This window comes from Podarcis cretensis (assembly GCF_951804945.1).
Source record: "Podarcis cretensis genome assembly, chromosome: 7".
In the NCBI taxonomy this organism is placed as follows: domain Eukaryota; kingdom Metazoa; phylum Chordata; class Lepidosauria; order Squamata; family Lacertidae; genus Podarcis; species Podarcis cretensis.
The window spans coordinates 43958121-43979399 of record NC_137176.1 but is presented as its reverse complement, the minus strand read 5'-3'; the positions used below and the strand labels follow the sequence as shown (position 1 = coordinate 43979399).

The 21279-nt window shown below is 43.0% G+C and overlaps 1 protein-coding gene and 1 long non-coding RNA gene across 2 annotated transcripts; one reads left to right on the top strand and one right to left on the bottom strand.

Moving 5' to 3' along the window:
- Positions 1-217: 217 nt before the first annotated feature.
- On the top strand, positions 218-16771 carry NDUFV2 (NADH:ubiquinone oxidoreductase core subunit V2). The gene is made up of 8 exons (XM_079982998.1): positions 218-430; positions 3511-3576; positions 9130-9192; positions 9275-9391; positions 12022-12190; positions 13614-13723; positions 15434-15510; positions 16613-16771. The coding sequence occupies exons 1-8, from the start codon at positions 233-235 to the stop codon at positions 16704-16706; spliced, it is 894 nt and encodes a 297-aa protein (XP_079839124.1). The 5' UTR covers positions 218-232; the 3' UTR covers positions 16707-16771.
- On the bottom strand, positions 3954-21075 carry LOC307219659. The gene is made up of 3 exons (XR_013840493.1): positions 20776-21075; positions 12209-12304; positions 3954-4294 (listed from the first exon to the last, which is right to left on the bottom strand). It is a non-coding gene; the product is annotated as an uncharacterized lncRNA (long non-coding RNA).
- Positions 21076-21279: the final 204 nt, after the last annotated feature.

Sequence of the window (21279 nt, the reverse complement as noted above, 5' to 3'; positions counted from 1 at the left end):
ATCGGGTTCGAAAGACCTGGACAAATAAATACATTTACACCTGTGGTCTAAATATAGCTAGTTTTGAAGTCTGGCACATTCTGGCTTTAAAAAAACGTTTTTCCATTAGCATTCCATAACGCGATCGGGCTGCCTTTCGAAACCCATCGCCTCTCTATTTTCCTCCTCCTCCTCCTCCTCCTCGTCTGGACGCGCGTCCACAATCTCCGGCAGGCGGCGGGGTCGCGCGCGCATGCGCAGTTCAGCCTGCGGTTCGCGCTTGGACTGCGTGCGCGGCGCCGAGCGCATAGCAGCAGCAGCAGCAGCAGCGTCTCCTCAAGAAGGAGAAGTTTTCCATTTGTCTGCCGGCAGCGGCGGCGGCGGCGAGGAGCCGCGGCTGAACGCCGCCATGTTGCTGTCCGCTCCTTTTCGGGCCGCCTTCTCGCGTTCGGTAAGGAGGGCGGTGGGGCTGAGGGAAACGCCGCTTCCTGCAGCGCGCTGGTCGGGCGTCCCCGGCAGTGTCGGTGGAGGGCAGTAGCGGCCAAGGGCATGGAGGCGGCCCTCGCCTTCCTCCGGTGGAAGGGGAAAGGGAGGAGCTTGATTCGGTTTCTGCCCCGCTCCCGACGAGCCTAGCAGCCTCTGCGGCGGAGAAGCGGAGATGGCGGGAGGGGTGGACAAGGGCTGGGCGGAGGGTTTGGTGGGGAGCGGGGTTGCTTTACGGTTACCGCTTTGGGGTCCATGCTTTCCTGGGAATTAGCCTTATAAAAGAAAAATAAACCATACGCGGAGAGGGAATGGGCTGCGGACCGCGGGGAGGCAGGTAGATGGGAAAGGACGAACGCCGTCGTCGTCGTCGTTTTCTTCACCTCCTGAATGCCACCCTCTTTTTTTGGAATGGCTGTTCTGCAAGCAGGAGCGACCGTAAGGGTTGCGTTACACGTTTGTCGCGTGTAACGTGAAGTCAGGTCTTGGGAACGTTCAAACTACTGCAAGTGACAGCGTTAGACCAAACTCCTAATCCTGTCAAATCTTGATAAAGTTGTGGATAGAGAATTGGAAGCGCAGGTTGGGTGAGCATATGAGCTCTTTTTTCTGCTGGGCCTTTGCACTTGGTTTTGGAGCCTCACAAGTGGTGGGGTCCTAGGAAGCACTTTAAATCGATTCCGGCTTTAGATAGATTCCCTGGCAGGCCCCTTTTAAACATGTAGGTCTGTATCTGTCCTGCCTGTTTCCTCATCGGCACTACCCTCCTTGTTGTCTGTTTACTTGCCCAGACCTTGTGCTGCGCTGCTTTATCGTTGCTGCTTTTCCCCTCTGACCACAGACAAAGGCTGCCCAACAGACCAGCAACACAAGCCCTGGGTGAGCCCAATGATGGCAGGAGTCCTGTGTTATACCTAAGAGATAGCTAGTGAATAGGAAGCACAGTGACTGGAATTGGTATTCCATAGCAGGGGCTACTGCTGAGATGAACAGCATAAAATCTAAGATAACTTGGACTGTTGTGTCACTTTGGTTTTTAAGTACCGTAAATACATGTTTTTGACAGGTGGGTGATGAAAGAAGAGGACAATGTGTATTTCTTAGCATGGAAAAGGAGTTCCCTAATTGCAGGCACAAAGGGATCGGAAACAGTTATAGAAATTACCACAAGAGCATTAAGACAGTTGCAAGATTGATGAATTTCTAGTGCATTTTGAATATATTTCTTATTAAAGGAACAGTCTCATTCCTTTTTAAAGAGTTACTTTAAATAGTAGAGTTTGCATACAACTTTATTGAGCTGTTTTCATGGAGCATATTAATAGTTGTATGTGCATACAAATTTCTGTATATAAATGAATAATATAGGTCAGTCAGTAGAGCAGGAAACTCTTAATCCCAGGGTTGTGAGTTTGAGCCCCACATTCGGCGAAAGATTCCTGCATTGCAGGTTGGACACTAGATGATCCCCATGGCCCCTTCCAACACTACAATTCTAGGATTCTACTTTAATAAGAAAACATTCCATTTAATTTAAAATTAAAATTTGTTTTTGGAACCAGTCACATAAGAATCCTGATGTATCAGATCAAAGGCTTGTCTAGTTCAGCATCCTTTTCCCCACAATGGACAGCCAAAGGGCAATGGAAAGCAGGACACCAAGGCAATAGCCCTCGCTAACAAGTGGTATTCAGACGCATATTGTCTCTGAACTTGGCATATAGCCATCATAACTAGTAGCCATTGATAGTCTTATCTCAATCATTTGTCTAATTCCCTTTTAAAGTAATTAAATTGGAGTTAACATGTCACTACATCATGTGGTAGTGAATACCATAGTTTGAACTATGTGCTGTTTGAATAATTAATTTCTAAAAACAGTAGTTTTTAGATGAGCAACAGATTCTGGTGCCCCTGCAGAAAAAAATTGATTGCCTAACTATTTGTTTCTAAACACTTGTGGTTTTTTACCTCCTACAACTAAAGTTTGTGGGAGGCAGGGTTGGAATACGGATGTGGCTATTTTTAGTCCATGTTTATCATCCCTTCTCTAAAGTTAGGCAGCAGTTTAGGAAAGTATTCTGATGTTCTCTCACAGTGATGCACCATGCTGTTCAAATGCATACAACTGCTGTTCCTTCTCTTTTGTAAACTTGAAAAGGTATATCAACACACACCTGAATTCTTGCAGCAGTGTGCTACCAGACTATTTCTCAAGACAACCACTAGGAGAGAGTATATAGTGGCAAATAGGTATTCCAAGATAAATTCAGGTTCATTTTTGTTGCTTAGCCAGAAGCCTGTAGATAGCTTCTCGTTAAGTTCTATGTTTTGACAATAGCTATACAGTAATGGGCATTGATAATCTGTTTGTTCATATTAGTTATTGTACGCTTGCTTCATGGTAAAATTGCCTCTTGCCCAAGACCTGCCCAAGCATATACTGTACTTCTTTTCCTATTTCCTTCTCTATGACCTCTTAGCACATTGATTTGCAATGTTTTCCTACTACTGCACTTTATTTGGGTACTATTTATAGCAATTTCAGTGATTCAAGTAATGTGCCTTCTTTAGTGCTGCAGCACACTTTGGTAGTCTTCTGTGATGCAGGCCACTTAGTTGTTCGATAAGCATGCTGTTAGATCAAAATTACTGGAGGATTCCAATCAAGCATATTGGTGTGAGACAGTGGATTGATATAATGGCTGAGGGTGATAAAAGCTTTGAAAACTGATGCACAAGCAAACTTTACTGTGGTTTTGTAGTTCCTGTGGAAAAGAAGTATTTGAGGCGGTTCTTATAGGAGGGTCACAGGCAGGCTAAAATCATGCCCATCATCATCTTTTGCTCTGAGCTTCCAGTTGGTAGCGCCATCATGAATTATATAAGTTGTTTAGGAGCAGAAGAGATGGGCAGACACAAAACTTTTTTCAGGTGGGTTAAATATTGGTTTCTCTGGTATTCCCTGCTTTTTTTTAAATGTGGTACTCTATATGTAAGATGTAACTTTAAAACAGATGCTTACCTTCTATAAAATGTGCTTTGTAGGTGGCACAGATTCGCTCTCTTCATGCAACAGCTGTACGCAATGGTGGTGGTGGAGCTTTGTTTGTGGTAAGCAATTTGTATGTACAACTAAAGCAGATGTAACTGAAAATTGAGAAATGTGGTTTTTATTGTCTTTTTTATCACTTGTCCTCCACAGTAATATCACAATCCATTTTTCTCAGCAAATGTAAGACTACATTGATAATATCTCTCCTTTTTATATTAATGAAGATGAGATTTTATGGAGAGAATGTATTTTAGTAACTCCATATGAGTTCAAAAGTTTTAATTATTTCTGTTTATTTGGGTGTTGGAATAATGCATCTGTTCTGCAGTAATGGTGGTACTGTTAACCTGGAAGTTAACCTGTTTCAGCAGGAAGTTTTCGTGGGTCATAATTGTAACTTTGATACCATTGTTGCTTTATAGATTGTACAAACTGGTGCTTCTATTTGGCTTTATTTCAAAGACTTGTATCTACATTTTCACTTAACTGTACAGCAGAACCTCTACTTAAAACCGCCTCCACTCACAGACATTCCGAGTTGCGACTGCGGGAAACCTGGAAATAACCAGTGGGTTTGCTGCCGTTTCCGCATGCGCAGGGGCTATTGCCATTCGCAGACGCAAAGGAGCGGCAATCGCCATTTGCACATGCGCAGAAGCGGGTGATCGCTGCCCGCGCCTGCGCACAACGGCACTCTCCCAATGACCCGTTTCACCATAAGGATGGGCCTCCGGAATGGATTGTGGTCGTGAGTAGAAGTTCTACTGTAACTGGAACCTGTAAATAGACAGGCAAGAGAAATTTGGCATGAAGGCAGCAAAAGAGTTATCACAACATTAACCCCACTCGGTAGGGTATGATGAAATGTCAGTAAGGCTTGATAAATTTTGCCCATGTTGTATGACTTTACAACACTTCTGATGTTAAGTCCTGCTGTCTAGCTTAATGGTGGAGCACATGCTTTGTATGCAAAATGTCCCAGGTTCAACCCCCTTGACATTTACAGGTAGGATCAGGAAAGACTCCTTGCTGAAACGTTTGAGAGCTACTGCCACTCAGCATAGACAATACTGAGACAGTTTGACTGAATAAAAGGCATCTTCCCCTAATATAGATGACCTGCTGATATAAAGACAAAATGTGCAGTGGGGAAAACTACAGTGGTACCTCGCAAGACGAATGCCTCGCAAGACGAAAAACGCGCAAGACAAAAGAGTTTTCCGTTTTTTGAGTCGTTCCGCAAGACGAATTTCCCTATGGGCTTGCTTTGCAAGACAAAACGTCTTGCGAGTTCTTGCGAGTTTGTTTCCTTTTTCTTAAAGCCGCTAAGCCGTTAATAGCCACTAAGCCGTTAATAGCCACTAAGCTGCTAAGCCGCTAATAGCCGTGCTTCGCAAGACAAAGAGACTCACGGAACGGATTAATTTCGTCTTGCGAGGCACCACTGTACACAATAGGGGGCCATGGGTCTAAATGTGCCTATATATATATATATATATATATATATGTATGCTCAGAAAAATAACATGAACCATTCTTTATGATGCATGACTCCTTTATGTGTACCTATATTGCAATACATAATTATACCCTCTGTAGCTCTTTTGTATTCTCAAGCAGAAATTATTGCTTTTAATTTTTATCAGGCACTTAGCTACTTCAACGTATTTAGTGCTTTTTTTCTTTATTTGAGATGTAATTATTATTTATGTATATAATGCCATCAATATGCATAACACTTTACAGAGCACAAAAGTACTGGTCCCTGTCTCTGAGGAGCTTAACTAAACTTCTGTACAGGGAAAACAAAGACGATGGGGAGGGAAAAGAAGGCAGCAGTAAACACACAGAATGGTGAAGCTGGAGGGGCAAACGTCATGGGCAGGGATATATTAGATATAGTGGAGAGATGAGAAGGGGAAAGACATTTGAAGGTAAGAGCAAGGTGTATGTTCTGAATGTGGGAACTAAGTAAAAACCAGTGAGGGGATTTAGGGAGAAGTGTCTCACAATCAGAGCAGCAACAGAAGTGAACAATTTTGGCAGGAGAGTGCTGGAAAAGAAATGAGAAGGCAGAATTGAGAAGACCAGCAAGGAGAAGATTGCGCTATTCTATATGAGAGATGATTAGGGTATGAACCAGAGTCTTTGCCAAGGGGACAAAGAAGAAGGGCTGTGGAGGGAGTTGAGTAGGAAAGAAAAAGGCAACATTACAGGAATAAGCGGCATGCTCTAGGAGTTCAAAGATGGAAGGTGGTAGGTAGTAGGTAGTTGGAGAGTGGATCAAGGGATGTTTTTTCAAGAAAAGGTGCACTGTAGCAGTTTCAACCTGCCTGTACTTCATACTATGTTTCATGCTGGAGATAATAATAATAATAATAATAATAATAATAATAATAATAATAATAATAATAATAATTTATTATTTATACCCCGCCCATCTGGCTGAGTTTCCCCAGCCACTCTGGGCGGCTCCCAATCAGTGTTAAAAACAATACAGCATTACATATTAAAAACTTCCCTGAACAGGGCTGCCTTAAGATGTCTTCTGAATGACAGGTAATTCTTTATCTCTTTGACATCTGATGGGAGGGCGTTCCACAGGTCGGGCGCCACTACCGAGAAGGCCCTCTGCCTGGTTCCCTGTAGCCTCACTTCTCGCAATGAGGGAACTGCCAGAAGGCCCTCGGCGCTGGATCTCAGTGTCCGGGCTGAACGATGGGGGTGGAGATGCTCCTTCAGGTATACAGGACCGAGGCCGTTTAGGGCTTTAAAGGTCAGCACCAACACTTTGAATCGTGCTCGGAAACGTACTGGGAGCCAGTGCAGATCTCTCAGAACCGGTGTTATGTGGTCCCGGCGGCCACTCCCAGTCACCAGTCTAGCTGCCGCATTCTGGATTAATTGCAGTTTCCGGGTCACCTTCAAAGGTAGCCCCACGTAGAGCGCGTTGCAGTAGTCCAAGCGTGAGATAACCAGAGCATGCACCACTCTGGCGAGACAGTCCGCGGGAAGGTAGGGTCTTAGCCTGCGTACCAGGTGGAGCTGGTAGACAGCTGCCCTGGACACAGAGTTAACCTGCGCCTCCATGGACAGCTGTGAGTCCAAAATGACTCCCAGGCTGCGCACCTGGTCCTTCAGGGGCACAGTTACCCCATTCAGGACCAGGGAATCCTCCACACCTGCCCGCCTCCTGTCCCCCAAAAACAGTACTTCTGTCTTGTCAGGATTCAACCTCAATCTGTTAGCCGCCATCCAACCTCCAACCGCCTCCAGGCACTCACACAGGACCTTCACCGCCTTCACTGGTTCTGATTTAAAGGAGAGGTAGAGCTGGGTGTCATCTGCATACTGATGAACACCCAGTCCAAACCCCCTGATGATCTCTCCCAGCGGCTTCATATAGATGTTAAAAAGCATGGGGGAGAGGACGGAACCCTGAGGTACCCCACAAGTGAGGGCCCAAGGGTCTGAACACTCATCCCCCACCACCACTTTCTGAACACGGCCCAGGAGGAAGGAGCGGAACCACTGTATAACAGTGCCCCCAGCTCCCAGCCCCTCTAGACGGTCCAGAAGGATGTTATGGTCGATGGTGTCAAAGGCCGCTGAGAGATCCAGCAGAACTAGGAAACAGCTCTCACCTTTGTCCCTAGCCCGCCGGAGATCATCAACCAGCGCGACCAAGGCAGTTTCAGTCCCATGGTGAGGCCTGAATCCCGATTGGAAGGGATCCAAATGGTCCGTTTCCTCCAGGCGTGCTTGGAGTTGTTCAGCAACCACCCGCTCAATCACCTTGCCCAAGAATGGAAGATTTGAGACTGGGCGATAGTTGGCCAAATTGGCCGGGTCTAAAGATGTTTTTTTAAGAAGCGGTTTAATGACCGCCTCTTTCAGCGGGTCTGGGAAGGCTCCCTCACAGAGGGAAGCATTCACCACCCCGCAAAGCCCATCGCCCAGCCCTTCCCGGCTCGCTTTTATCAGCCAGGATGGGCAAGGATCAAGAAGACAGGTGGTCGGTTTCACTCGTCCAAGCAGCCTGTCCACATCCTCGGAGGTAACAGATTGGAATTGATCCCATATAACAGGACCAGACAGAACTCTAGCACTCTCCCGCCCTGGCCCTGCTCCCACTGTGGAGTCTACTTCCTTCTGAATCTGAGCGATTTTATCTGCAAAAAACTTTGCAAAAGCATTGCAGGAGATCTTGGGGTCCCTACCAGGCCCCGGTGGTACAGGTGGTTCCGATAAACTGCGAACCACCTGAAAAAGTCTCCTGCTGCTGTTTTTTGCAGATGCAATGGAGGCGGCGAAGAAGGCCCTCTTCGCCGTCGCCATTGCCACTTGGTAGGCTCGACGTTGAGCTCTAACCCGTGTCCGGTCTGATTCGGAATGAGTTTTCCGCCACCGGCGCTCTAGCCGTCTCAACGATTGTTTCATCACCCTCAGCTCCGGGGAGAACCACGGGGCTGTCCGGGCTCCATGCAATCGGAGAGGGCGCTTCGGAGCCAGACAGTCAATAGCCCTGGTTAACTCCGCATTCCAGCGTGCCACCAGGGAATCAGCTGAAAGGCCATCAACTTGGGATAAAGCATCCCCTACCACTCTCTGGAAGCCAATTGGATCCATTAAGTGGCGGGGGCGGACCATCCGAATCGGTCCCACCTCCCTGCGGAGGGGAAGGGTTGCGGAGAAGTCCAGTTGCACCAGGAAGTGATCTGACCATGGCACTTCTTTTGTTTCGCTTTTAGTTAATGTCAGATCACCAACATCCGTAGAGGTAAACACCAAGTCTAAGGCATGTCCGTGGCTATGAGTTGGGCCAGACTTATTCAGGGACAGCCCCATGGAGGCCATGCTTTCCACGAAGTCCCGAGCTGCCCCTTGTAAGGACGTGTCGGCATGGATGTTAAAATCCCCCAGGACAACCAAGCTAGGTGTCTCCAGGAGTATATCCGCCACGACCTGAAGCAGCTCGGGCAGGGAATCCTTGGTGCAGCGGGGAGGTCGGTACACCAGTAGGAATCCTGTACTGCCCCTATTGCCCAACTTCCAGAACATGCACTCAGAAAACTGGGTCTTCCCAATAGGACATTCTGGCTGTCCTGTTTGGTATTAACTTGGCTTGGGGACTATGAAATAGTAAAGTGATAGTTAAATTTTGACTAATCAGCTGACTGTTGTACAATCCCAACAGTTTGCATTGCGTTTTTATTTTTGCAATCCTTAAAGCAAATACACCAATGTTGAGACTAGTAGAATTTACCTATAATACTTATACAGGGTTGAAGCTCTAATTCCCTAAAGTGTTAGTCTTTTAAAAAAGCTTTTTTCATATTGTGTTGAGTCTATGATTAAACTGCAGGGAACAATATTTTATTTCAGTCTGTTTGAAATAGGCTGACCAGATGTATAGGAGAAAGCAGCTCCTGTATCTGTTGAATAGAAGATTTTTTTTTTGCAGATGCATCTTTTCATACTTGCACGAGAAGCTGTGTTTGTACAAAATACCATCTTCTACATAACTATTAAGGTAGAATAGTCTTGTTTTTGCTGCATCTGACATATGTGTTCTAAATATGTGTAATTGTTTCATTATTTTGTTTGTACAGCACAGAGATACTCCTGAAAACAACCCAAACACTCAATTTGATTTCACACCTGAAAACTATAAGGTATGTCATGATACTTGATAGGCTGTATCTTTACAGAAAACTGATTTTTTTTTGCTATTGTAATGCTTATTTTCTTTAACAGCGAATAGAGGCAATAGTAAGCAACTATCCAGAGGGACACAAATCTGGAGCAGTGATGTCAGTCCTGGATCTAGCCCAAAGACAGCATGGATGGCTACCTATATCAGCGATGAATAAGGTACTTCATTATTTCAGGAGGCAAACCCTCCATGGTTAAGATATTTTCAAACACATTCTTAGATATAATGATCAACAAAAAGATATGGCAGAGTTTGAGAAGCTTATATTGAAGTTCATCAATTATTGTTAAATTATGATGCAGAGGAACAAGTCAAGGAATACATTCTCAAGTGGGCTCAGAATATTGGTGAAAATGTTCTGATGAAAGTGTAGGAAAAGCTTCGGCTATTGGTTTGTAAGTTTTTGTTAAATATGGGAACAAGCAAGAACCGTTTTACAGTCATAGTAAAGGTAAAGGTACCCCTGCCCGTATGGGCCAGTCTTGACAGACTCTGGGGTTGTGCGCCCATCTCACTCAAGAGGCCGGGGGCTAGCGCTGTCCGCAGACACTTCCGGGTCACGTGGCCAGCGTGACAAAGCTGCATCTGGCGAGCCAGCGCAGCACACAGAAACGCCGTTTACCTTCCTGCCAGTAAGCGCTCCCTATTTATCTGCTTGCACCTGGGGGTGCTTTCGAACTGCTAGGTTGGCAGGCGCTGGGACCGAGCAGCGGGAGCGCACCCCGCCGCGGGGATTCAAACCGCCGACCTGATGATCGGCAAGCCCTAGGCACTGAGGCTTTTACCCACAGCGCCACCCGCGTCCCTCAGTCATACCTCGTCCCACATACCCGCGTCCCACAGTCATACCTCGGGATAAATACGCTTCAGGTTGAGCGCCTTCGGGTTGCGCTCCACAGCAACCCGGAAGTAACAGGAGCGTGTTACTTCCAGGTTTCACTGCTCACGCATGCGCAGACAGTCAAAATGACGTCATGTGCGGAAGTGGCAAAACGCGACCTGCGCACGCGCAGACATGCTGTCACGTCTTATGTTCTGTTCGGGACGCGAACGGGGCTCCGGAACGGATCCCATTTGCATCCCGAGGTACCACTGTATATGCATGGCCCAAGTGGTATATTACTCTTGCGAAACGACATAAAATAATAATTACCCAGACACCTTCTGCAAATACCAAAAAGAGGAGGGTGGTTTTATCATCTTAGGTGGAAATGCGACTGGGCAAAAATTTTTTGAGAATGATTAAAGACCAAAAGAATAGGTTTCTGGTATACAGAGTTCTGCTACACGTTGTTGTTGTTGAATTACTTGGATGTGTCAGTAAAACATGACACTTGGAAATGGGTGCTTATTAGCTGCATCCAGAATCCTATACGAAGGGAACTGGAGCTCCATCAACATCCAGTCCATCACAGAGTGGTATAACAGATGTTGGGGAATATATCCTGGTAGCTAAGCTATCGTATTTACAGTGAGGGGGGGAAGTATTTGATCCCCTGCTAAATTTGCCCGTTTGCCCTCTGACGAAGAAAGGACCAGTCCATAATTTTAGTGGTAGGTTTATTGTAGCTGTGAAAGACAGAATAACAACAGGAAAACCCCAGAAACCCAGAAGACAAAATTCAGAGATTGATGTGTAGATTAAGAGAACAGAATATCAGACAGGCCAACTTTTGGCTTATATAGCTTGCCTATATTCAATATTTCACTAAGGCAGTTTTTTTGTGGATATTAGTTAAGGGTTTAAAAATGTTTTGAGTGTGAGACCTGAGTTTGAGTTTACAGTTGTTTGAGCATGAGAATCGATCTGTTTAATCATTTGCTTATGTGATTATTGGTCTTGAGTTAAGGAATATTGTACATGATTTCTTAAGGCCCTTTGGAATGTCCCTGTTGTTTATTTGATCAGATGTATGTATGTATGTATGTATGTATGTATGTATGTTTATTTGTTTGTTTGTATGTAATCATTATTGTGTATTTTTTGCATATGAATCATGGATAATGCTGTTTATAATAGTTGGTTAGTCTTGTACAAAATGTAAAGCACATTATGTGAAAGAAGCTATACCAGTGTAAGTAGTAGTAGTTATTAAAAGCTTTACTGTCTATACTATGGATTTTTAATAAAGTTGTGTCATGAAGAAATCTTCTAAAAGACTTCTGTATCTGAATAAAAGTGCACTGACTTTTCCTATCTGACTACGTTGCTGATGTACTATATGCATGTCAAGGGTAGTGCACTCATAGGTATACTAAAAGACAGAATAGGACAACAGGGATGTGGTTTTTTTGGTGCTGCTTTGAATTATGTGGTAGAACATTTTCTAGTCTGTAAATAGTTTTGATAGTCTGTAAAATGGTTTTGAATAGTCTCAAATCTAGCACTTTAAAATATTTATTGATAATTTCTACCAGTGAGTTCATGGGATTAAAATATGGCCTGTGGATCTACTATTGTTGTTGGATTCAAATTCCATCATTCATACCCCAAAGGCTCTCCTAGCTGGGGCTGATGGTAACTGTAGTCCGGGTCATGGACTATATTAACAATAACACCTTGTTAATAATTATTAACAATAAACCTTGTTAATAATCAATCTTGGAAGAACAAACGCTTGAAAAAAATGCACATTTACTATCACATTTTGTGGGGAAAAATTGTTGGTTAAGAAATACAAGGATTCATATCATCGCTGGCATTATAATTGCTTTTCAAAATGTTGGTGTTAGTTGAAACTGCTCATTTTATGTCCTGAAAAAATAAAACAGTCTTTTATTGTTACAGGTTGCTGAGATTCTAGACATACCTCCCATGAGAGTTTATGAAGTAGCAACCTTTTATACAATGTATAATCGTAAACCCGTTGGGAAATACCATATTCAGATCTGCACCACTACGCCTTGCATGCTGTGTGACTCGGATAGCATATTAGAAGCCATTCAGAAGAAGCTTGGTAGGATATGTAGCTTACTTCTCTTATGTGGGGTTCTTCATTTACATTGTACTACCTTTTACAGAGGATTTGGTAAGGCTCCAGAACATTTTTAATGTATACACCTTTTTCTTCCTGGAAATGAAAGTAAAGAAAGTGTTTGGAATCAAACTAAAATGTGAAAACCTCACTTTTTCTTCCTGGAAATGAAAGTAAAGAAAGTGTTTGGAATCAAACTAAAATGTGAAAACCTCATCACTTCAAATAATAGTGTTTTAAACTGATACTGAAAACACTTTAAATGAGAGCATAGGAGCAGGCCTGCTTAACAGCAGTGATAATTATCTGCATAACCATAAGCCCACATTACAACTAGAAATTGTATGCCCTTCTCTTCTGGGGACATCAATCTGTTCTGAATAACATGTTATACAGTATATACAACTTGAAGTTTCAGGAAATGCTGAGAAAAGGAGGTAAACATAAAAATTAAGGGAGCCTAATGTTTTCAACATCCCCTCTCCTAATTTGCTTAAAAATGGCTGTGGCTGTTTTAATGCTATAGTTTCTATAGCTTGGATCTTTGTCCAGGTCTGACCAGACATCATCTCTCACTCTACCACACCTTGGTCAGTAACCTTTTGAATGTTATGAGACAAGTACAGCCTTTATGGATCTGTTCAACAATGGAGAGAAACATTAAGTTTTCACATCCTGACACTTTGCTAAATATATTACAGTGGTGGGGGTGTAGCTGTAATCCTGGCAGGATGCCACCGCCACAGAGGCATTCATATAATGCAGCCAACTGCTTTCAGTTTTATAAGGTCTAAAACAGCTATAATTTTAAATATCAGTCCTTATTCAACAGTGCATGCACTATAAAACTAGATTCTCCAGCCTGCTCTAACAGCCAGATCTTTATAGTCCTGTAAGTTTGAATGCAACCCCTGCTGTTAGATCAGGCTGGGGATCACACACAGAGCACCTGTTTGCACACGATTCCCAACTTAACTAAACAGACACAATCTATGCATTTTGTCCTTGTTTATATTTAAGGAAATCACTATGAAAATAGTGTTTGAGATTACAGACACACATACATCATTTTATTTGTATTCCTCCTTTCCATAGTTCAAACCATGCTCAAGGCGGCTTACAACATGAAAAAATACATAATTACAAACAACAAAAGTGGTCATAAACAATAAACATACAACAAAATTAAACAATTTCCCACATAAATCCTAATAAGATCTAAAACAAAGCTATTTTTAAAAAAATATAAATAACAGCAACAACCTCCCGCTAAACAATACTCCAGCCCAAGAGTGTTCAGCAGCCTCAGCTTTTGTAGCTGGAGTCAGTCAGAGCCCCGGTCTCCCAGGGCAAGTGGGAAAAGGCCTGCAAGGTTCTAATGCTTTGTTTTTGCTTATGTCCCTAGGTATAAAAGTTGGAGAAACAACACCTGATAAACTCTTCACTCTGATTGAAGTGGAATGTTTGGGGGCTTGCGTAAATGCACCAATGGTACAAATAAATGATAACTATTATGTAAGTACAAGTGGGTCCCTCCATCAAAATGTTGCAGTGTATCCATGGGGTGCATTTGTTGTCTGATCCTGTGGCTTTAGGGGAGATGAATACACAAACACTAGCATCAAAAAAGTAGTCTCTTCCTTAACTTGACTCCAACCTTAATATAAAGTGCAGCTGGTCTGCATGCAAGTTAATAGAACACAAACCTTCCTCTCTGCAAGGTGGTCTGAAGTAGCAGTTCATGCAGAGTGGCCTTTTCTTCCTCCTGAGAAGTATGGAGAATTTTTGACTGGTAATATGAATCAAGGGACGCGGGTGGCGCTGTGGGTAAAACCTCAGTGCCTAGGACTTGGCGATTGTATGGTCGGCGGTTCGAATCCCCGCGGCGGGCTGAGCTCCCGTCGTTCGGTCCCAGCTCCTGCCCACCTAGCAGTTCGAAAGCACCCCAAAGTGCAAGTAGATAAATAGGTACCGCTTTATAGCGGGAAGGTAAACGGTGTTTCCGTGTGCTGTGCTGGTGCTGGCTCGCCAGAGCAGCTTCGTCACGCTGGCCACGTGACCCGGAAGTGTCTGCGGACAGCGCTGGCTCCCGGCCTCTTAAGCGAGATGAGCACGCAACCCCAGAGTCGGTCACGACTGGCCCGTACGGGCAGGGGTACCTTTACCTTTACCTTTTTAATATGAATCAACTTCAGCCCCACCTCTGATCTGCAATATTAATAGTTGTATATGGCAGAGCTGTCATAAGCTTCTCTATCTCTCTCTCTCTCAGTACAGCCCCCAACCTGCAACAACCCTGCAAGGTTGTTGTAAAATCTTTTATCAGCTCAATCTGCAATGAGAGAAATGGGTATCAGTGCAGATTTGCACATGCTATTTGCTTCATCCCAATCCTCAAACCTGCACTAGGGTGTAATATCTCTGAACAACGCTGAAGTGTAATAACCACTTGAGCTTGATTTGCGGCATACAGTATGACTTTATTGCAGGGTTGTCATAAGCCCCTCTCAGCCACAACTTATTCTGTCCTGTACTACTGGGACACTTAACTAGGTTTGCTTTGGAATTTGCACGGCAAAAATAGCCCCCAAAATTGTAACAAAATGTTTGCATTAAAGTAACAGGGAGCTCCTGTTCTGATATCCTGGAAGAGGACAATGCTAGCAGGTTAACTCATTTCACTCCCTCTCCCTCCCCCCCACACACACTTTTGTTTCTCCACCACATACTGAGTGTGCTCAGTCCTCAATGAGCTGTTAGAAGAGGGGTTGTCCTGTACCCCTCCTTTAAAGTGCTTACCATCTGAGTTTACTATTCAGAGTAACCAAATATAACCCAATGTAATCAAACTATGTTTATCCAGTTTAACTTATCCTGTTTTTCTTTATTTTAAGAGTACTAAAAGTTGTTTCCTCACATAAATAATTAAGTGGATTGTTATTTTTTTTTATTGGAAATGAGCTAGATTTGAACCAGTTTGTATTCCGTGTTTGCTGTGTGACAGTAGCGTATTGCTGTGAGCATTTGTTCCCATAACCATATTGACAAATTGTAGGATCTACTAGACAGCAGGAAACCTGCCCCACTTAAAAGCTATAATTATGCCTACATTTTTTCAAGGGTTAATAGAATTACCACAGAGTGATACTTTTAGTCCCCAAAAAATGCTATCATACTTTTTTAAATGTCAGGAAATGTTTACATTTTCCTTATTTCACATTTCAGGAAGATCTGACAACAAAAGACATAGAAGACATAATTGATGAACTAAAAGCTGGAAAAGTTCCAAAACCTGGACCAAGGTATTTTATTCATTTGTACCATATAATAAATACTAAGGAAAATTGGGAACAGTAACATCATATGTAATTAGCATTACATATTCTTTCCACAGCAAGTTGCAAACTTATCTATAGATATGGGAAACCAAATATAAACCTTTATTCCAATGATGCTTCAAGTTTATAAACTTTAAGGGTCTGTGTCCTTGTTGCCAAAATATTTCATTGAAATAGCTGAATTCACAGCAGTATTGAGTCTTGACCAAACTTCAGAGAGATGGGATTGCTTCTAAATTTAATTGTGTGTTTATTCAAGTGTTTATTTGACAGGCTTACATCTTCATTTCTTTCACTTCTTTACAGTCAGGAGGCTCAAGCTAGTTTTACACTGCATAGATTTCAGATCAAGTGCCTTCAGTGGCTATACAGCACTCTAAATAAATCAGATTCACTGATTTGTGGCAATCATTTTGCAAGTTATAGTCAAATTGTGATGCTCTCAGACACGAAATTATTAATTTTTATTTTTGAGAAACAGTATTTGCCGCATCACTTTCTTTTGTAATTTGATTGTATGCTTGCTACAGAGGAAGAATGTTATGCCAGTGAGGTACAGTGCTAGACTAAGACCAGAGAGAACCAGATTCAAATCTCTGCTCAGCCATGTCGCTCACAGGAAGACTGGGCTGCTCCCATATATGCTCAACCTATTTCAGTGGGTTGCTGTGAGAATAATATGGGGGTCCTCAGAAAAAGGGCAGGATAAAAATGTAATAAACACACAGTAATTTAACAACTGAGGGTTTTCCCCCTAACATTCAGCTTGTAAAATTCAACCTACGTCTTTGGTTTACAAGACACAGCCTGATCCTATACTCAGATGTAAGCCCAAGTTACTTCAGTGGAGCTATAAAGTTGAACATGCAAGAACTACAACTGTGCTTAGAAAGTAGCATGCATACATGGGCTTTTGAACTTGTTTTTAAACTTGTGACTAGGTTCATGTTTTCACAAATATCCAGAACTAAAGAGGTTTGAAGAAAATGAGTGACTTCTGTTTACCCTTGAAGATGAGTAGTGCAATGGAAGTAATGCATAAGTTAATTGCTCTCTCTTTTTGCAGGAGTGGGCGCTTCTCTTGTGAGCCAGCTGGTGGTCTCACTTCTCTGACAGAACCACCCAAGGGACCTGGTTTTGGAGTTCGGCCAGACCTTTAAGACTATCATTCTAGTTGTAAGGAACTACTTCAGAAAATAAAATCTGAACTGCATACAGATGAAAACATGAGTTCAGTTGCTTACAGTCTAGTATAATAATTTTACTTTAATATAGTTACCTGAGATTAAAATTCAAGTTTTATTATTTATATTTATTAATTTTGTTATAGGCAAATGGAAAATGCAAGAGTCATCCCCAAACCAGGGCTATTCTAACCCAAGTAACACAACACTTTATATCAATTTTACATAAATTTGAAATTAAAATAAGAACAAAATAAAGTCTCTTTTAAAAGCTTTTATTTAATATATATATATATATATATATATATATATATATATTAGGTACATAAATTATATAAATCTAACAAGCAGTCAAAAAAAATTGAGTAGAAAGGGGGGTGGGAAAAATATTATATTAACAGAGACCAAACTGCTGTGCAAGTGGAATGTATACATAGCTAACCTGTGGCCCTCCAGGTATTGTTGAACTTCTACTCTCATCAGCCACAGCCAGCAAAAGCCAGTTTCAGGGATAATACAAGTTGTAACCCAGCAGCATCCAGAGGGCCACAATTACCCATCCCTGGCCTTAATAGTCAAAGATAGTTGCACCAGATAGAAGTTTCAGGTACCCACACAGTGTAGGTGATTTTGAAGATATGACTTGTCCACTGGGTACACTGAGAAGACAGATGTTTTCAATGCCATATAATTAATCTCAGGGCTACTAATGCAAAGACCTGTGAATTTAACACAGAATACTGTGTTTAAGGTGTGTGCTTTACAATGTCCTAAAATAATCTGAATGCAAATTGTAATGAAACAAGGGCACGATTAAACCTAGTTTCTATTTATTGCAAACTAATTTTGGGATATTCTCGTAACTAATGTGTTTGACAGCACTAGCATTCATATAATTCAGTATGTCCAATTTAGCAAGATACCAATGTAAATGCAGTTTATTCTATTGAATAAGCATTGAATATTGGTTTTGTGTTGCTGACCTAACAAAAAACTTAAGTTTGATATAAGTACTTATAAATTCTTAAACTCCATAAAGACAGAACTAAGCCCTAAGCCCTGAGCCAGAGTTTGCATATTTTCACTTTTATAGTATACAAACTGGGAATCTTTCTAATTCCTGTAGATTAGACTCCTTAGATTCCTTGCCAGTCTTCACTTTAAGTTACTTGAATCTGTTCAGGGTCTATTGTTTAGGTATTCATAATCTCTCTCTACTTGTGGTACACTAATTAGATGGCTTAACATGATGTGCAGACCACTCCGTCTCAGCGTAGAAGATAGATTTTATTGTTACATCCTGGTCTTTGATTATATTAAAAGTGTTTTGCTAAGAACTAAGGGACACGGGTGGCGCTGTGGTCTAAACCAGAGCCTAGGGCTCGCCAATCGGAAGGTTGGCGGTTTGAATCCCCGCGATGGGATGAGCTCCCGTTATTCAGTCCCAGCTCCTGCCCAGCTAGCAGTTCGAAAGGACGTCATGTGCAAGTAGATAAATAGGTACTGCTCCGGCGGGAAAGTAAACAGCGTTTCTGTGCGCTGCTCTGGTTCACGAGAAGCGGCTTAGTCATACTAGCCACATGACCCGGAAGCTGTCTACAGACAAACGCCGGCTCCATCGGCCTATAGAGCGAGGTGAGTGCACAACCCAAGTCATCCGCAACTGGACCTTACAGTCAGGGGTACCTTTACCTTTACCTATACTTCAGAACAGTGAGCTGTTGAGTTATCAGGCTGTCAGCGGGGGATGTTTACTGTAAGAAACCAGAACTCAGATAGGGTAATACACTGCGTAATCTGAAGCAGATTTTAATGTATGCTCCTCAAAGTAAAATATTTTGAAAGGACTACATTACCATTCTGCCTTTCCTCTCCAAACTTCATTCATGTTCACTTACATGTGGTGAAAAAAACAAAAAAGTAAGTTTTAACTTTAAATGTGTATGTTATGCAGCTAAACCTACTTAAATTACTAGATACACAGTGTACTCTTGAACTAGAATTGCAATCTACAGAGAGAAGTTAGAAGATTATCTTTAGATTCATGATTGCTTCTGCACAATCCTCCCAAAATTTATTTTAAAGCATCTAAAAGCTGGTCTTGTGAGGTTAGACAGATGTTTCTATTCCTTACAGCAACTGTATTTAATCATGTTTTAGCAGTGGCTGTCACTAACTTGATGGGGGGAAAGTCCAGGACTTAAAACTGATACGTATTTGGCATGCGTGGATGAAAAAGCTATAACCAGTTAATTGCCTTTCCAACAAAGTATCACCTTTAATAAACTTTTAATTTAGAACTTTAATATGTTTTAATTTCTGATTTTCACAAATCAAATGGAAATTGTAAATTGCACCTACTATGAACTGCAGAATGTCGATCCCAGAATTTTATGCTTCTGGACATGTGCCTTATTGTTGGTGCCTTTTATGGGTTTATGCAGTATCAAAGGTCTGTGAAACCAGGCCAGTGCTTATGACAACATCTGTATGTCTGTATGAACAGTAGCCTTCTAGTATCCTGATGACAATACACAGTATCCAGTTTGTTTTATAAAACTTCTTATGGGAAATCTCTTAGCCTGGTTCAAAATGAACTTGAATATATGAATGTTAAACCAAAGCATAGAGTCTCAAAAAACTAAATCCAATTCTTATGGTCAATTAACCACACCCACTCTGCTTTGTAAATATTGCAAAATTTATTTTTTAAAATAATAAGAATATAAGACTGTTGCATCAGGCTAAAGTCCCATGTAGTCCAGATCTGTGTTCACATATTGTTGAGCAGATGTTCACGAAGCGCACAAGCATAACCTGAGTGCTACAGCTTTCTCCTCACCTGCAAGTCCCAGCAAATGCCTATTAAAAGGCATGCTGCCTTTTGACAGTGGAGGTAGTACATAGCCATTGAACCTAGTCCTTGATAGCTTCAGTTACAGATAGGTAGCCGTGTTGGTCTGCCATAGTCAAAACAAAATAAAAAAATTTTCTTCCAGTAGCACCTTAAAGACCAACTAGGTTAGTACTAACCTAGTTGGTCTTTAAGGTGCTACTGGAAGAAAATTTTTTTATTTTGTCTTGATAGCTTCATCACCCATGAATTTATCTGTTAACTCCCATCAGGGTGCTGAGCTAAAGCTAACAAACCCCAGTGAGTCTACTACATAGAACACAAAGTCTAGTACTATGCGTGACAGCTTTTGGTAGTTAATGATATAACCTTACATCATTATAACAAGCCTTGAGCTACAAACTCTTATGAAAAGCCACTTTCTAAAGAAATAAAACTCATTCGTCCAGCTGCTTGGCAGTAGTTCTGAGAAGACATCTTGACGAGATCAGGCTCTTGTCACAGGAGTTTCTAGGTGTCTGTCTGCATATAGGACGTGAAGGGGACTACTCCAGAACGCTATATATCACATTTAAAGTTGATCTAGTATTTTATCAAGTTTGTGACTCAAATGGGTATAATTGTACCACTAGTTCACGTTCCCAGCTATTTTTCCTAGTCAGAACCAGTGACGTGAATAGTACTACCAGTACTACGCGCTACCCTGCTATACTAGGCTAATGCCAACCATCTACTCTCAACCGGTTTTCGTTTCAAACGCGGAGCTACCTCGTCATATCGCTTACTGAGTCCACACACCACAAAAAACGGTCACAGCAGCTGCACGCTCTGCAGTGGTGGGGAGGCTAATTCAGTCCTCGTGCAACGTGAACCGGTGCTCGGTTGTCTTTGCAGAAGCCCTTGTTCCCCACGCGTTAGCCCCGTGAGACTGTAGTCCTCACAGGGGAGCAAAGCCCTGCGTACTGCTGCCCCCCCCCGCAACCTCCGCGCTTTTATTAGGATGCGGCGGAGCCACACACACACCAGCCGCGCATGCGCGTTTGGTGTTTATGAAAACTCACTGCGCCACCGCCGCCGGAAAGCCCTTCCCTGGGGAAGGGAGTGACCTGTAGGAGTGGCTCCGGGGCGAAGATGCCTCCGTTCGCATTCGGCCCAAGCGAGGAAGCCTAGCCCGCGCGTTCCTTTTCTTACCCGTAGCCTGCCTCTTCGGACCACCGCCGCTAGTATTTCCAGAAAGTTCCAGCAGCGCCACCCGAGAAGGAAAAACTAGACGACGGGCGCGCATGCGCACCAGGCACTCGCTTTCTGTCTCCGCCCTCTAACCATGTCAGGGCCCGTTATTCCTTTTATTTTCTCCCTTACATCTGCGTGGTACACTAGGGAGAAAGTAGCATTTCTTATGTGGAACGCCGAGGAATTCTGACAAGAGGGTGATTATGACGTTGGCTCTTACTCTCGTGCCCTCTAAAATCCTCCCCCCCCCTTCCTCTTTAACGCTCACGGCGGCGGCGCGTGCCTACCCGTTTCTGTTGCCCTTCTGCAGGTCACGTGATGGGCGCTTCAGCCAATCCGCGTGGAAAGTCACAAACCGACGTTCTGACGGGCTTGAAAAGCGGAGGGGGTGGGGGGAGAGCGAGCGAGAGGGGCAAGGGAAAGGGGAGCGACTGAGCTGAGGGGAGGGGGCGAGAGGAGAGA

Coding starts and splice junctions, on each gene's coding strand:
- NDUFV2 (XM_079982998.1), top strand. CDS start 233: ATGCGCAGTTCAGCCTGCGGTTCGCGCTTGGACTGCGTGCGCGGCGCC. Junction 431..3,510: donor GGGCCGCCTTCTCGCGTTCG/GTAAGGAGGGCG, acceptor TGTGCTTTGTAG/GTGGCACAGATTCGCTCTCT. Junction 9,392..12,021: donor CTATATCAGCGATGAATAAG/GTACTTCATTAT, acceptor TTATTGTTACAG/GTTGCTGAGATTCTAGACAT.